Source organism: Branchiostoma lanceolatum, chromosome 14 (assembly GCF_035083965.1).
Source record: "Branchiostoma lanceolatum isolate klBraLanc5 chromosome 14, klBraLanc5.hap2, whole genome shotgun sequence".
Lineage (NCBI taxonomy): Eukaryota > Metazoa > Chordata > Leptocardii > Amphioxiformes > Branchiostomatidae > Branchiostoma > Branchiostoma lanceolatum.
In genome coordinates, this window is record NC_089735.1 from 11,055,609 (window position 1) to 11,073,214 (window position 17,606).

The 17,606-nt window shown below is 41.2% G+C and overlaps 1 protein-coding gene across 4 annotated transcripts; it reads left to right on the plus strand.

The window, feature by feature from the left end:
- The first annotated feature begins 975 nt into the window (after positions 1-975).
- Positions 976-17,397, plus strand: LOC136448371 (folliculin-interacting protein 2-like). Of its 4 annotated transcripts, none has more exons than XM_066447793.1 (20): positions 976-1,255; positions 2,573-2,602; positions 4,390-4,513; positions 4,953-5,063; positions 6,499-6,599; positions 6,984-7,046; positions 7,449-7,624; positions 8,061-8,233; positions 8,515-8,618; positions 9,182-9,305; positions 9,771-9,943; positions 11,069-11,189; positions 11,582-11,634; positions 12,142-12,262; positions 12,436-13,592; positions 13,771-13,836; positions 13,985-14,143; positions 14,584-14,713; positions 14,968-15,083; positions 15,207-17,397. In XM_066447793.1, the coding sequence occupies exons 1-20, from the start codon at positions 1,068-1,070 to the stop codon at positions 15,283-15,285; spliced, it is 3,369 nt and encodes a 1,122-aa protein (XP_066303890.1). In that variant the 5' UTR covers positions 976-1,067; the 3' UTR covers positions 15,286-17,397. The 4 variants fall into 4 exon arrangements, with proteins under 4 accessions (XP_066303890.1, XP_066303891.1, XP_066303892.1 ...); XM_066447795.1 differs by lacking the exon at positions 976-1,255 and adding an exon at positions 2,220-2,482; XM_066447794.1 differs by lacking the exon at positions 2,573-2,602.
- The last annotated feature ends 209 nt before the right edge of the window (positions 17,398-17,606 follow it).

The window sequence follows — 17,606 nt, forward strand, 5'->3', positions numbered from 1 at the left end:
CACACGCATTATCAATATGCAATATTCAGTAGTAAGGTTTTTCGTTACCCCCAGTATGGCAGTAACCGTTGCTTGAAGGCTTGTACAGGGCTGAAAGCAAGCGTTTTCGTAGCATGAAAGCATAAATATCTGTGTTGGCATTGGGGAAACGTATACAAATTTTAAAAGACTGAGAGAGACAGACTTTGTATCTAATGGCCCTGTCACACATAGCCGACCAAGGCCTCCCGACCTTCTCATGGCCGACCATGGTCAGGCAAGGACGGTCTCATGACTCGCATGAGGTCATCACATTCACAGGCTGTAGTTGGGAGTTGATCAGCGATGTCACTGGTTGCCTACCCAGTAGTACTAGTCGACTGTAAACTTTCAAACCAAGTCAGGAAACTCATATTCTGATTGGATGCGAACTGGAGGCAGAATCGGATGGGTCTCGGATAGATCATGGCGAGTCCAGGCTACTCCCAACCTTCAATGGCTTTTCCGGGTCGGGAGCAAACTAAAGTCGTCGGAAGGGCCTGAATGTGTGACTTAAAAAAAACATAATCTTCATTGCTTTCGAGTGTCTTTCTTTTGTAAGACACAAAGTCAATCCTGTTATCGGCTCGATCGGGACTGTTTGCTCAACCTACTCCGTCCGCGCGCGTGGGCAACATGTGACTCACTCGAGTTTGCGGTTATACAATTTGCCCTCCAAATTGTAGGAGGAATGAACTAAAGAACATAGATATGTAAATGTACAATTAACAACTACAATTTACCTTCAGACTCTTTTATAAATACTTTTTTTTAATATCTATTTTCTATTTGTGTTTAAACAATACCCTTTTATTCTGATATATAACATCATCGTTATCAAAGGATGTATATGTTTGGAGATTCAATGACGTCATAGTACTACGGGGCGGTCATCATGCCTCCTGTTAAGTGGACTGAGCAGGTGCACTCATCCTATCGTGACCCTGCCAACTCACCGTGTCCCCAGTCATGTGCGCATTAGTGGTAATTACGGAATACAACATGCCCCGTCAGTATGATGCAGACCGCTCTGGAATACGGCTGGAAAAATGGGACTCAGTCTGGAATCTCTCGACCAGCGCTTGAAGGAATTCGCCATGCAGAATTTGGACAAGAAGTTGCGATGCTATAGCGGACACCAGTTGAGACAAGACTTGAAGAAATGCTTGTTCAAAGTACACCATGAGTTTCGGGCATGTAAAACCAAAGGCAAGGGACAGGTGGACAGCGAACAAAGGTCAGTCTATATAAACCCTCACTACATTTGGTATCATCGATGATATACTATATTTAACCACTACGCAATTAGCCATTGCGGCCATATAACGTTATATCTTCCCACTTCGTAACTATTTATGGTATTTTACCGATTTATTGATTATAAATTGCATTATACCGTTTTGTGTATACTCCATAGCTAACATTCCACTGAAAGCTGTTGATATTTCCGGTATTGTGATATTGTTGCATGCAAAATGTATAGCCTTTATGGCATATTAGAGTATAGCTTTCGTAACGTTGCTTGTATTCTTTGGGGTTTTCCGAAGTCATCATTGACTTTTCTCGAGCTCATAAAAAAAAAACTCATATGAAAAAGATACCTGCTGACTGTCAGGTGCAACAGATTAGTGGACGATTCCATAGTTCTTTTGGGGTGGTGTAAAACAAATTGAAGAATCCTTGGAAGTTTGATTTTAAAACGTAGCTACGTAGAAATTGCAAAGTAATAATTTGACTAAACAATATTGAGAGCGATGAATATTTAAGAAATTCACGAACGGTCGACCTACAAAAAGCACAGAAAATTATTCATCTCCTTTCTTGGCACAACCTTTCGGGGCTAAATGAAGTTGTACCATATTAGTGGGGTGGTTAATTTTCAAAGGAAATCGAACTCCAATTAAAATCAAAAGTCAATTATTTTTATCCAGTTTAGCAATTCTATATCTATCAAGCCCTAAATGTTACATGGTGGAACGAGTCATTGTCTCGATCCTAAGGCATAACCATCATCTAATCTCCAAGAAGATGTTGGGAGGAACATACTTTTTCTGGATTTTCTGTAGTTTTTTTGTTGTTGTACGCGACAAAATGCTATGCTCTTTTATCCCCCCCCCCCCCCCCCCCAAGAATTTTGTCGCATTAAAAGGTGGCAATGACAAAGCGGTTTCTCTTACAACATCTGCTTGGAGATTTTGCCCCCAAGAAGCCTTGTGATGTTTGGATCAGGTGGGCACGTGAAACTCACATGAAATCATTCACACCATTGACCAATCACAATTGATGTTTTATGTCCTTGTGAGAAATTAGCCAATAGCAGGCTGTGTTATATCTGGGTATCATGTGACTAAAAGTCATATGACGGGCCCAAGATGGCGCTCGAGCGCCTAGCAAAACTGCTTCCAACCCGAAAAAACGCAAGAAATGCCCCCGTCAAGGCAAGAAAGACCGAGCAAACTGAGCCGTAAGTGTAGCGCCATATATAGTCTACCTACAGTATTTTTTGTAGTTTTATTCGGTGATTTTTAACGGTGTTATGGTGTATTTTTCACAGGTCTATCGCTAACGCTGATGCCCCAAGAAGGTTTGTCCCAGTTATTTCTTCATTAGCATAGGTTATCTGGTCAGTTGTTTACTGTTAGTTCTTGCACTCGTGACTTAGACAAAAAGTGTATTGACAGAGCATTTTCAGAGCCCTCTTCCTGTACCATCTATGATTACCTTTGTCACGATGCATTCATGACTCACCGAAAAAATTACATAACGTCATGCTAAAGTTTCTACACTGCAGGGGTATTTTCAACAAATGGTTTTGGTGCTGTTGCTTCGCGTAGTTTGCTTTCCCTTTTCATTTCCCAGAAATTTGATAAAGAATGTTCTTTTCGTACAGATTTTAGAGTCTCAGTCAGATTACTTTGTTTACAAAGTTTCAGGAAACCCGAGTGGTTATGTACAGGAAATATCGGGATGTAAGGGAGGTCACCAGACGATGAATACATGATGATATGAGTCACACAAAATGCCTTCCGAGAAGTTTCATTCTAAATCTTCTTTTTTTTCATCTCCAAATAAACATCATATTGAAATGCTTCGCGTGTCTAAGGAATGTTTTCCTCTTGTTAGCCATTAGTGGGTTGTGTAATGTTTTTACTTGTAAGTATTTTTTGCCAGATGCGTCATTTTGTCAATAGTCAACAGACCTCACCATCTGATAAGCATCGAAAAGCAGCTGCATGTGGTTAATCATTATGAATTCCGTGGACCTAATGACTTGTAGTTTCTTTCAAAGTTATGTAAACAAGGATGTTTAAATTGGTACGATTAAGCAATTTTCTTGATTTGTTGCACAATGTGTTTTGTGTAATCTGGACATTCTCGTTTCTTTCGGTTAAAAAAATCGTCTATGTAAACAGTTTTAATCCGGTTTGCTTGAGCTCCACTCAATTTTCGTAGACAATGGAGAGTTTGCTTATCATTTGGGCCTTTCAACTCTTGTTTTATTAGTTCCCTGTTTACCTAGATATGTACTTGGCATTTTGCATCTTCAAGCAACAGATGTACAAATACAAAGATTTGCTTCTTTCCGGTGAAAAGAATAATTTTAATGGATGTTGGTTTTGTTTGTGTTCATGAAGACTTTTCACTGTTTATACAAAGACTTAGTTGTTTGATTATTCTTATTTTTACTGGTCAGCAGGAATTAGAATAATCAAAGAATCTCTTTTGTTGGCAACTTAACAAAGAAATTTCATTTGTCTTGTATCATTTTTTACTAAAATAGTAGTAAAATAAGAATGAATAATCTGATCTTTCTAAAAGGAAGAGTTCTTCCTAACTTTGGTGAATTCTTGTTAACTTGCATTCATAAAGACTCAAAGTGAAAAATTAGGTCTTTTTACGTGGTTGTTTGATAGTTATCACGTACCTTGTTAGATTACTTGGAAGAGGGATGTGAACCAGTAAGAATTGCCTCGAAGAAGGTGACAGATGGTCGCCGAAATGTAGGTTGAATAAATGTCTTGGTTGTGTAAAAAAGAGTTTTTATTTAGAAGAGGGATATTTGTAGATACAAATGCATGGAGAACCACCCAGTGGTGCGCTGAACTACAGGACATCAGATAACTCACAAAGAAGAAATGAAGACCGGCCAAACTGGAATTCTACTGTTCCTGTGGCTAAAGATAGCCTGGGTTTACTACTGGGGCTCCTATTCTCGCTCCTATCCAATTTACTACCAGGGCTTCTATTACAAAGTTCTTTACTCCCTCCCTCAAAAAGAATCCCCAGTAGTAAAAAGGATGGCTTTCAGGCTTGGCCAAAGGCTGACTACTCTACTTATGCTAATTTCTGTTGACCTTTCTGTCACCTCAGTTGGAAGCCGCCCTCCTTTGACAAGAGCCAAGTTCGACTGCTGGTGTTCCGGGACTGTGAACCCCAGGGAAAGAAATTACTGTTTGATTCCAAGGCCATCCGAGTTGTGCAAGACAATGATGAGGTAGGAAGACTTTGCTACCTTTCCTCCTTAGTTAGAAAATAACAAAAGCAAATGTCCATTCTTTCGGATCTTTGGCTTTTTCATCATCATCATCATCATCGGTCGATCCCCGGGGGGGACGGGGCTTTTTGCTTCAGCTTTGAAATTCAAAGATATATTTCTTTTTCTTTCTCAATGTTTTGTAATATGTAATTAAATGGTGTTGTGCATGATGAAAAAAAATCTTAAGAAAAATGAAGAAAAAAAATCTGCTGACAACATTGTAAGTGAGAGAAATAGTGCAGGAGACTTGCATAACATATTGATAACTGATAAGCTTGTCTGGTGAGACTTTTCAGAAGAAAACACAGAAAAGAGGATAAATTATGCTACATCACTGTTATGGAAACAGAACGTTTCCTCGATGCGATAAGTAAAATTTGTGTGTGTTCTCTTGTAGACGGACAGCCCATGTAGGGTGTTTGGGGCTGGAAAGTTTGCCCAGCCAGTTACAAGGCAGTCCAGCAAGGAGGGATCTACATCACAAAACAGCACGGGTTTCAAATATCAGGTAGGCTCTATTTGATTACATATGCAGGGTTCAAAATACCCAACTGCAGCCTTCACTTTGCAGGCAAAAGATTCTCAGAAAGAAATATCTAATAATAGGAATCATATACTGCGGAAACCCAAAATTTGATACTTGTCTCTCGAATTCTTTGAATTTATATTCTGGGTTCTGTACTAACTTTCTTTTGTTAGTTTAAACTTTAAGCAGTTAGATGTATGAGTACAAACATGACCCAATAATCTTTTCTCATCTGAAAACATACATAATGATTGTTGTAGTTTATGTCCTCTCCCCTATCTCTTGCCATCATTGTAACTCACCCTACCTATTGTTCTATCATGTCCTCAGGCTAGGTAATTATATTTCGTGTCACGAGTTACGGATTAGCCACGGTCCACCTACTCTGACCTGTAGGCTCCCTCTCTGCTTTAAGATGCACCCAATCATCATGAGGCCTTTTCAGGCTTTATTAAGTGTGGGACTACATGTACACTGGTGAAGCCATACCCTTCTAATAGTGCAACAGAAACCTTTCACATATGAAATGAAATTGAGTGCAATCTTACAAATACATATAGGGAATGATAAATATGTCAGATGAGATATATCCGTTTGTGTATATACTTTTAAGGGGTGTCTGTGTTACGGGTTACAAATTTAGAACAGTCCTACAGGTCCAACAACTTGTCTTCTTCTCAAACTGAAGAATTCCTTGAATTATTAGAGCGCTGCAGGTCACAATTGTGTACAGACATAGCCACACCCCTAAAGGTTATTGTAATGTCAAATGCATCAGAAAACAAAGGAGCAATGCAATACTGCCTTATGCATCCCACGACTTGGGAGAGTCTAGGTCTAAGTAATACCATACAGCAGGGTACCACAACCATGTAGGATCTTTATGATAAGGAATTTCGACCCTTGTAAGTCAATATTGCAAACATTTAGCAGTGGGGTGGTGGTACTTTACATCCTAGATTTCCTGAGCAGTTTTATTAAGATCTCAGATCCCATGATGTTTCCCAGTTTAGATCTTGGCTGGTCACCAAGCCTGTGGCCGTGTGGGTGTGGCAAGGTTCATATGGGGTCATTCTTGCCTATTCTGGTATACTTTGCTTAGACACTGTGTCATGAATGTCTTTAAAGACATAAAACCGAAATATAACTTTTACTGATTAAGCTTTATTTGCGGGGAAAATTTGTGTCTTTTGTACAAACATGTATATGTAATACTGTGTATGCTAATTGAATAACGGTGTCATTGTTGTTGAATATAAGAAAAGTGTTGTATTTTGGTTTCATATAATCTTTAATCATAATGTAATTTAGCATGTTTATGTTTTGCCTATGACAAATGTCACTGTCTTAACATAATTTGTTTGGTGCATCATAGACAAGTTTTGTGCCTGACACTGTCATCACTTTTCTTCCACAGTACTTGAGACCAGGATCAGATGTCAAGCTGTTGGGAGAAATGATGTTTGGATCCATCGCTCTGTCTTACCAGGGTTCTACCTTAAAGATTCACAACATCAGGTGAGATTCTCCTTAACCAGTCCTATCATGCTGATAACTAATAACAGGCAATGTTGGGAAAATGTGTCTTAAAAGTGGTGTTTCTTTTCTTTGAAGTTAACAGTATCTCTTCTGAAGATCGCCAGAGTCTTTTCAATTTTAAGATTATCATAACTAGTTCCATTCATTCATATTTCACTGATGAAAGACTGTCTGAAACATCTGACTCTGTTAGAGACGATAACCAGTAGTTTGATTTATTTTGTATATATAAAATGACGGCTGTTTCTCGTGATGATATATCTTGATACCACAGGATTCTGTTCTGTTCTGTTCTGTTCTGAAGTGTAATTTTTATGAAGGCTGACATTATTTTCAAAACCTTCTTTGTTGTGTTTTTTCCAGGGTTCCTCCCCAACTGATGCTGACCAAAGTCTTCACTGTCAAACCAGTCAAGGAAACATCTCTGTGAGTAAATCTTCCTTACAACTGGCTTGTGTGTCTAAAGTCCCTATCACACATAGCCGATAATTAATAAATTATGTTATTTTCCGGCACATGTTTCTGTACGTGCTCAGTGATTTTGAATGACCACAGGAAGAGTAGCTTTACATGTTACATGTAGCTAAGTGTGGATCTGAATAACCTCAAACTCAACTCTCTATCCGATAGAGAGGACAGTTTGCTACCATTACTGGTGCATTAGTAAAAGTCCTCTTGTGCTTCTGTCCCAAAGGGAAGTGATGTTAGCTTCCATAAGTTGCCAGTAAACTTCAAGAAGCTACACATGGCTTGTTAGCACAGAAAGATTTAAAGAGATTCCCAACAAAGCTTAACTGAACTGACAATTTTACTTTTTTAATCTTATAGAGAGGACAGTTGTGACAGCCATGACTTGCTGACCGGACCAAAGACGATCCTGAACCTGAGTAACCGCTCCAGTAGCGGCAGCGCGTCCGTGGCACACAGCATGCCCATGGCCGTGCCCAAGTCTCCCGGCCCCGAGAACCAACGCGAGGACGATGACAGCGGCATCGTGGCATCAGGTCAGGGAAATGATTTTTTATTCTGTTATGTGATGATGGATGTGACGAGACTGCTTAATGATTTGCCAGGTACATGCCATTTTAGATGGTGACAAAAAGCTAGTGGCCCTGTGTATAAGAGTCCTTCAGGCATTAGCCTCAAGTGTCAAACCTCTGCATGTAAAAGAAGCTTTACACATATTTACCCAAGCACACTGAGTCACCCCTTATCGAGAAGAGTAGGGGTGACCCAGTGAGCTTGGCTAATAGTAATATGCAAGCCATAGCAGGGCCGCGTTACCATCTTTTGACAAAGCGTTGTATAGAAGTTGAACACACTCTATTACCAGTGAACTGGCCCCCTACTGTAGTGGAGACTATGCAGCTCAAGGGCTATAGAAACACCCAAAGGTGCGAGAAAGATATTATCGTTAACCTTTCTGTCTTTAACTTCCAGCTGCTTCCAACAACAGTATGGTGACTCCCTTCCCCTCCCCGAGCTCTTCCTTCTCCAGCACCAACTCCAACAGCTTCCACCGGCGCTTTATGCGCAGTCAGGCCACCAGTATGGAGTACGGTCTCATGAGGAGGTGCTCTGGTGACTTCTCAGGATTCTCCAACACGGATGACGTAGGTTTTCATTGTCGTTATTTCCACATTATTGATATTACTTCACAGTTCACCCCAACAACTATTGTTTAAGGCTTGCCTGTGCATGTATCTGTATAGCTGGAATATCTGCCTTTTGTGACCAGTGTCATTGTGTATTGTCTGCCAAAACATTTACCGACCAAGAAATAGTACAGTTTTCTCCTTAAGCATCAACTACCTCTTTGAAGTTACATGTAGGAACTTGATTATAGGTTGCATCACTGACATGTTGTTGTTTGTTTGTTTGTTTGTTTTTCTAGTCGTTGCCGTCTCCACCCACTTCAGGCTGCAGTAGGGGCAGGAGTGTCAAGATCGGGGTGGCGGTTATCATTTCACTGCCAGAGTCGGACGAGGAAAGCAGCAGGTACGGTATTATCAAAGCAGTATATCATCACAGAATTGTTTGATCCACTCTATTTTCAGGATCACCCTCTTCAAAAATTGAATTATAAACTGTGATTCACTTTATCTTCACGGTAGCAAACTTGCACGGTGTAAGGAAAATGGACATTTTCACTGAACTTTAACTTCACGGTGGCGGCAAGTGATTTACAGAACGGATATGTCAAAGAATCATAAATGATTACTACAGGTTTTTCACGGTGATGATAAGTTCACGGTACAGGGGTGACCATGAAAACAGTGAACATAAAGTTGGGTATGCCAAGAGCTTTGCAACAGAACTGAGTCAGCTTACAGATGTGATTTTTGTGGCAAAGACTGCCATTCTCGTATAGGGCTGTTTAGCCATAGTCGATGCTGTAGGGCTGTTGTGAATTAGGATTTTACCATGGTCAATACTGACCGACGGAGGCCATATTTATAAACTTACAGTGAAAGAAACAAGAATTACAGTACATTTAGAATATTCAGGTTGCAGTGCTGCATACTGTCGGTACTAATTCTCCATTCTTCTGACTCTTTCAGACAATTCCAGAAGTTTTTCTTCTCACATTTCACCCTGCTGGAGACCCACATGCACAAGCTGGGTATGGGAGTGGAGAGGGCGCTGAGGAAAACGTCCCAACTCTTCATACAGAGGTGTATAGAGGTGAGTAGGGTCTCATCAAACTGTCTGTTGCAGGACTGTTTGAATCCCATATACTGTAGGTGAAGTTGTTTTTTGCAGGAACTTAATTTTGCAGTAGAAAGGGAAAGGTTTCCACTGTTTGAAGCATGCGATTGAAATAATTTAGTAGTAAGCTAAAGAGAGTATTTTGGAAATGCTTCACCATGAACATTTCAAGATGTACAATATGCTGTTTTGTTACTCTGTTCAGCTCGAGTTGTTGCTTTTGTGGACTACAAATGGAGGCTATTCCTCAGGATTTAAGCTTTATATCTTATTATGTAAAATTGCATTCTAAAAAGATTAGACAAAATATCAATTAGAAAGACCCTATTTTTAAAAATTTGTGTGCCGGTGCTGGGATAACAGTATGATGGGGGGGGGGGGGGGGGATCACTATTGGTCCATTCTTTAGAGAGATCATTGATTTTTGATGTGACATTTCAGACGTTGGACGCGTTCCGAGAGGACGTGTGGCACCTGTACACCGCGGTGCGGATCCAGGAGCCCGTCTGGCTGAACATGATGTCGTACTCCAAACAGCGGCGCAGCCTAGTGGAGCACTTCCTGCAGGAGCTCATCGTCACCATGGACCACTGCAACAACAAAACTACTAACTAGTAAGTATAGTCCAGTCACAAAACTAAATGACTTGTAAGTAGAGTCCAGTCACAAAACTAAATGACTTGTAAGTAGAGTCCATTCACAAAACTGCTAACTAATAAGTAGAGTCCAGTCACAAAACTACTAACTAGTAAGTAGTCTCCAGTCACAAAGCTACTAACTAGTAAGTAGAGGCCAGTCACAAAACTACCAACTAGTAAGTAGAGTCCAGTCACAAAACTACTAACTAGTAAGTAAAGTCCAGTCACAAAACTACTAACTAGTATGTAGAGTCAAGTCACAAAACTACTGACTAGTAAGTAGAGTCCAGTCACAAAACTACTGACTAGTAAGTAGAGTCCAGTCACAAAACAACTAACTAGTAAGTAGAGTCCAGTCACAAAACTACCAACTAGTAAGTAGAGCCCAGTCACAAAACTACTGACTAGTAGATAGAGTCCAGTCACAAAACTACCAACTAGTAAGTAGAGTCCAGTCACAAAACTACTGACTAGTAAGTAGAGTCCAGTCACAAAACTACCAACTAGTAAGTAGAGTCCAGTCACAAAACTACTGACTAGTAAGTAGAGTCCAGTCACTTTAGAGAACACATCTTTGTCATGATGATTATGTCATAATGCGACAAGGAGATAGTTCATATTGCCCTGATAAAGGCAGCAGGGCAGTTGCTGAAATGGCAGAGAAAAACTCATGGCCGTGTTTGTTTGTTTATTAAAGAATCTATTGCTGTGTTTTTTTGGGGTATAAAAGAATCTAGGAAGAACTGATGAACCAACCTAATGAAAGCATTTACAAACTTTAAGGTACTCACTAGTAACTTTCACTAACTGTGCATTAAGTGGTGCTCATCCTTGACAATAACTGCTAGTTACTGCAGGTTCTGATGGTAGATAGCATAGTCATCATCTCGTACTGTACCTCTTAAAGACTTGTTGGCAACCTCACCAACCAACCAACCAACCACAGATCACCTTGGTTGATGCTTACAACTAAATCCCAACCATGGTCTGGTGAAGGTTCAACTTGGAAGGTCATGGTTGGCTATGTGTAACAGGACTTTAGATGGAGCCAGAGAAATCAAACCAAAGAAATCCATCTAACCTGTTTCTCCTTGTGCCCAGTTTCCTAAGCACCTTGCTGACAGCAGTGCTGACGCATCACCTGGCCTGGGTTCCCACGGTTACGCCAGCGGGTGCCACGCCCCCCAGCAGAACCTACCTAGATAAGCACTCCTCCAAAACGGTGAGTCCAAACATGAAGCTGGGTCAGACTATTCTGCAGGGAAGTGATAAAGGAGCAAATAGAGCTTAAGGAAAGGATGGATTTTATGCCAGCATCATCAGGCACTGTACACAATTACAAACAATAGAAATAGTCTTCTACGACAGTGATGGAGAATCCTGTGTTGGAACAGAGCACTTCGAGGAAAAATAAAGGCCTTGACTTGACTTGAAAGGCACTTGAGTTTAAATGTACAATTAACCTTTGTGTATTAATTTTAGAATAAAGAAAAGAAATTAGACTCATTCAAAACTGTGAGTAGAGCCTCCTGTACACATGTATACAACTCGAACTGCACTTGGAATGGTGTCTTTTCATTGATTTTTACAAAATGTGATAATTTTTCTTTCCAGCTGGACATGTTAGCCAAGACTCATCCCTACAACCCACTCTGGGCACAGCTCAGGTGAGTGTCTGCATTTTCTGTACATTTTTCACATCAATCAACATCATTAACATGTTGGAGGTTTTTAAAAGGTTTCGGAAAGTGCACAATACTGAGTTTCGATAATTTTGTTGTAGATTTTCTTGTCTTGGATGACAGCTTGTAAAGCTGAGCTCTACCTGTTTTGTAATCCCTTCCGTTTGATGTACTAAAGGAAAATAATGCTTATTCATGTACAAATTGATATGCTTTGTACGTGATATCTAGATTGTGACCTTAGCTTAATGTAAATGCACTTAAGTTTGCATGGCTTTTATTTCGCGCCCAGACAAAAATGGAGTGTTCGCGGTGGTTTTAAGTTTGCGGCAGTGCTATAGTCACATCCTGCTACAGTATCAGACAAAAATGTTCATGGTGGTTTTAATTTGTGGTGAAATGGTTGCTGCGAAAACTGCGAACATAAAACCACCTCGAACATTTCTGCATTTACAGTATGTGGATGTTAATTGTTCTTCCCCTCCCACCCAGTGACCTGTACGGTGCAATAGGTTACCCCATCAAGTTAGCGCGGACTGTCGTGACGGGACGGAAGGCCGAGCTGGTCAATCGGCTTCTCTACCTGCTCAGCTACTTCATCCGCTGCAGCGAGGTGTTTGTTTATTTGTTTATATTCATTAGCAATTTCTTTTCCATTGAATCAATCAGCATAGACTGTATAATATGTACAAGTGAGCACGACATAGGTACTATCAACACCAGAGCTATTTTAAGGTTAGGCTGTTACAACGTTTTTGACAGAGTGTTTCCTCTCCGTCTATGAAGGTCAACGAGAACTCAGAAGAACGCGACGAAGCAGGAGAAAGCGAGGGAAAACCCGAGCTCCGCTCGTGTCTTGTATGTGGGGAGGAGAGCGATGCAGAGTACATTCTCGTTTCTAAAGAAGAGGAAGGTTTTACTTCCGGCATCGACTTTGGCTGTAGCGGCAACGACACAGACGAACCGAACGACAGACTGACTCCGCAGAGAAGAGACTCAAACGAGAGCAATAACAACAGTGTGGTATGTCGCGAGTCCCCGACCCATTTGCAGGAATCCAGGCTGGAGAATGTTTCACACGTCCAGAGAATCTCCCCACGCTTTGAGAGGACGGATGCAGTAGTTGACATGGCTGCTAGCAGCACGCTCTCAGTAAGTAAGGAGGGAGGAATGGTGTCACCAACAAGGCAGCTAGATGAGAAGGAGAAGTACAGATATGCAAGGATGGCCTCTAAGGAGGGGAGTATCAGCATGTTGGACGAGTATTTTGATGGGGAGACAGAAGCTAAGACTATTGACGACATTCAGGACGAGTTGATCAGGCAGTCCCAGGAGGAGGAGAGGACAGTCTGTGATGGAGAATCAGACAGGCACTTGCAAAGGACTGCCCAGGACAGCGTGTCAGAGTTATCCAGGCCTGTGACGTTAGAAGGAATAGACATTTGTGAAGTGGAGTCCCACGGCAGAGCGTTTCTGTCTCCTGACGCTCTCAGCCCTGTAGATGAAGTGCCTACACCTGTCGTGTCCTGTGCAGGTACACCTGTCGCAGCACCTTATGTCTCACCTGTATCAGGTGGAACCACACCTGCCACGCCCTTCTCCACCTCTCCAAGAACTACCACCTCTTCGCCCGCGATTCCAAAGGAAGGGGCCGTAACCACGCAGGCTTTCACAGACGCCATGTTTGAAGGGTCGACTGACAGCACCCTGACGAACACTAGCTTCTGTACCAGCTGTGAGAGTAACCGGACCGCCAGGGCGGACACACGCACTCCAGTGCAGGTGGACCAGGGGGACGGGGTCTTCAGTTGGAAGGGGGAAGAAGAGGAGGGTGTGGTGTCTGCATTGCCTGGTGAGGGGGCTGACACTGATAGAAAGATGTCTAGCTGCAGTTCTCATGGAGATCAACAGGAGGTGCTGCCAGATGACCTTCCCATGCCCAGGTATGATTATTTGATGTAGTTGTAGTGCAGTAAACACTGCTGTCAAAGTTAGTGTTAGAATTGCCTTTGAGTAAAAACTGATACTGTGCTGTGTTACCATAGAGAATTGTGTTACCATGAAACAAATGGATTACTTATCTGTATAGTTTCTAATGTTAAGTTTTGTCGTCTTTTTCAGGTCAAAATCGGTTCAGAATCCTCAGCAGAGATTGGAGTCCAACTTTGGGAGGTCTCTCCTGGCTGGGTAAGTCGTGATGCAATGTTTGATACAGGGGTTCCGGACCGATAACTTGGGGGTATCATATGGGCTTCCATAGAATATTTAGAATGCATTTCAAATTCAAGTGTGCCGCATTTGTAAGTTGACATTATGTAAATGCCTCTCTCCACAGTTACAGTGAGAAGTACCTCTCTGACTTTGTCCTGCTGGGAACAGGTGAGAGTGACTTCAGACAAAAGCTACAGACGGACCTGCAGCTCGCCACACAGACCTCCATTCTGGACGAACCAATCGCTGAGGCTGTCTGTATCGTGGCGGACACCGATAGATGGTTAGAACACGTTCTATATCTGCATCTTCTGTATCTGTATCTATATAGCCGGTATAACCGCCATTCGGTGTAACACACCAGCTTCGCAGGCACGCGGTGCGGCAGCAGCTGGTTATATTACACCGAACGACCTGTCACGTCTAACCTTCGCATATCTAACTGCATGCATTGTTTAGAGCTATCTAATGAGGATGCTTCCACTGTACCTGGTTGTAACGAGTTCCACTCTACGATCGTTCTAGGAAAATACAAATTTTTAAACACATCAATCTTATAGCCAGTGTAACCATCTTTCGCTCGAAGACACGCGGCACTTGACAACTGTCATGCCTTAGCTTTAAACATCTAGCTGCAAGCATTGTTCAAAGCCACTTAGTAACTGGAAAAAGGACTAAGAAAATAGATGAATTTACATTAACTCTGCCCCCCTCCCCCCGCAGGACTGTACAGCTATACTCAAGCCAGAAGAGAGGAGACAAACCCGCTGCTGATGTCATGGGGTCATCTCAGGTCAGCAGTATCCTGCAGTCCGTGGCCAACCTGTACAAACTCAAGATGCCTGCCGAGTTTGTAAGTATCACATTACACTCCTTTTTTTTAAGTTCAAGGGCATCATGTTTGAAACTCTCCATTTTGACTTGTCCAGAATAGGTATGACACTGATTTTTTTTTCTATTCCCACAAGAAGAGAGAAATGGCAAACAAGTTTGAAAAGTGGACATAGAACACAGTTTTTCCATGTTGTCTATTTTAGTGTTTGTGCAAGGCACACTTTCTCTGCAGACTTGAACTTAATCTTGTTGTGATTTTCCATCCTTTCTCAGTGCCTGATGCACCTTGAGGACCGTCTCCAGGAACTGTTCTTCAAGAGTAAGATGTTAGCGGAGTACCTGAGGGGTCACACAAGGGTCACCATCCAAGAACTGTCAGCGTGTGTGGGGTAAGGAACTTTGTTTGTCTGACTATTCTGCTTGTTTATTTCACTCCTAAGGGTCTCGGTTTCTGTCCTACTTGCAAAGCATTTGTAAAGGGGCCATTTCTGATTGCTTGATTTTTTTTTCAGGATTGAGTCCAGTGATCTTCCACTCCTGACAGCTGTGGCCAGCACCCACTCTCCTCATGTGGCCATGAGTCTAGTCTGAACCACTTCAGACCAGTTCAAACCGGTAACAGCTGGATCAAAGCACCTGCTGCTATGTGCCTGGTCTGGACCAGTCCAAACCGCTTCCAGCTGGATTCAACCACTTTCCTATCTCCAAAGTGCTGTACATCTTTGCCATGTTAACTGGTATGTGTGGCCAGGTCTGGATTTTCTACAAAACCTGGTGTGTTGATAATGACAGTTGGTAGACATACTGGACACATTGTAAGAACTTCATACTTCCTTTAGGTGACTAGTGTGCTTTCCAGGTCTTCCAGAGCAGATTTTGAACATGTCTGTGCCAAAAGGAACAACACAGGGCATTGAAAACATGAACGTGTACATATCTTAAGAACTTGACATAATGTTCACTACCAAAGGGCTCTTGAACAGTTGTGTTTTGATACATTTTGTAAGAAGTGGGCAAGCTGCCATCGTCTGTGGTTTGGGGGTCTAAGTCTCGTGCCCTAGAAATGACGTGCCTTGAAAAGTTGTGTCATTTATGTCCATCCTGCTTGTGAACACCTCATTTGTATCTAACACTCTATGTGATTGGCCAAAGTGCATCACATGACACATGACCTATAACCTGGATGTGGTAATTTTATGTACATGTGTAAAGAACTTGTCCAGGATTGCCAATATAAAATGGACCACGGATATCTGTTCCCTCTCAGAGAATTACTATGCAATATCTTGTACTTGTTAAGCTGAAAAGTTGCCAAGACATGAAGTAATGGCAATGGTTGGGTGGGGAAACTTGTATAGTTGTGTACATAGTCAATATGAATGTCAGAGGTAACAACTGTCCCTGCCTTGAAGTTTTGTAACTGTTCTTTATCTGATAGACATACATTTAAATGTATTTCTACTCAGAAGCCATGACTTTAGTCAAACTTTCCAAAGCCCCCTGTTTGGCCGCAAGAATTTGATGAGTTGTTGAGATTTTGCTAGAAAAGATGATTCAGAGACATGCTCAAATATAGCTTCAAGGGTTTTATAGACTCCTTGCAAAATAAGGCGTTAAAAAAAGTGCAACTGTTTTTCTAAGAATTAGAGCAAAAAGTTTCAAACTTGTCAATGAGAAAAGGCTAGCCTATTGTGGTGAGATTTACCACTTGTTTGAGCCGTAAACTTGGAGTTACTTAAACACAGGGTCTCCAAGAAGGAAATGTAATGTCTTGGGTAGAAACTGCCAAGTGTAAGACAATCCTATGGATGTCAAGTTGCCATAGAATAATGAGATTTGTCAAGAAGCTTCTCTTGTAGCTCACAAATGACCATGTATGGTAAGAATTGAAGGCCTTTGATTGTGAGATTGGAAAACCTTGGATTACTATGGGCCCACTGTAATTTGTATGTTCATCTGCCCATCAATTCAAATTTCAATTGTTAGCAATGTTGATAGATTCACCCTGAAGTGTCGTAGTTGTATTAAGTTGTGTTTTAAAAACAAACCATCCCAAGATGCAATGAATTTTGATGCTCACATCGTATTACCATTGCTAGTACAAGGTAATGCAAAGTTGTTGCAATGTGTTAGGATTTCGTACAATGTCCTTAAAAAAAGAGGATGGCATCAGATGAGTTGGTTATGCACATGGTCAGTTGTGGCAAAAATATCTGTAATGACAGCCATTCTTGCCGAGTCTTTTTTCACTAAAACTGTTCCTATTTGTGGTTTTACGTTAAAACTTCTCTTTAGCAGGAACATTGGTGAATACAAAGACATTGAATAAGGTATATTTCATTATCATGTTGTTTCACAATACTTTGAATAACATCAAGAAAAATTACATTGTACATTTGTAGTGTCTGAAAAGGAACAAGAGAAACTGAGAAAAGGACTTTTTTTAAAGTTTCTTTTGGCCAGTCACCAGTGTTAAGGGTTGTATAAAGAATAGGTTCGATCCTACCGGATAAGGGTGAAATAGATATGATACCTCAAAGGGTGAAGATTTTTTGTACAAAGTGTGGGGGAAGCCATGTATGTGCAATGGACGTGTAATATTACCTGGGGGAGAACCAGTATGTGTACAAGTTAGTGTAGTAATATACAGTTGGTGATAAGGAAGATAACTTATTTAGAAATAAATCATTTCACTAACGGTGACTGCCTTTGTCTTGACTATGTTTTTGACTGCGATGAGCATCAACTATATTTAACATAGAATGATGGATTAATATACGTTGCCGACTTTTCATCTTGTTTGTGTGCGTACTGGAAGTGTATGCGTTTGTGCATGTATGTTATGAGTCTAGTGTATAAATGTATGTGTTGGTTTTTCGTCCAAATGTAAGACATCTGGAAAATCCACTCAA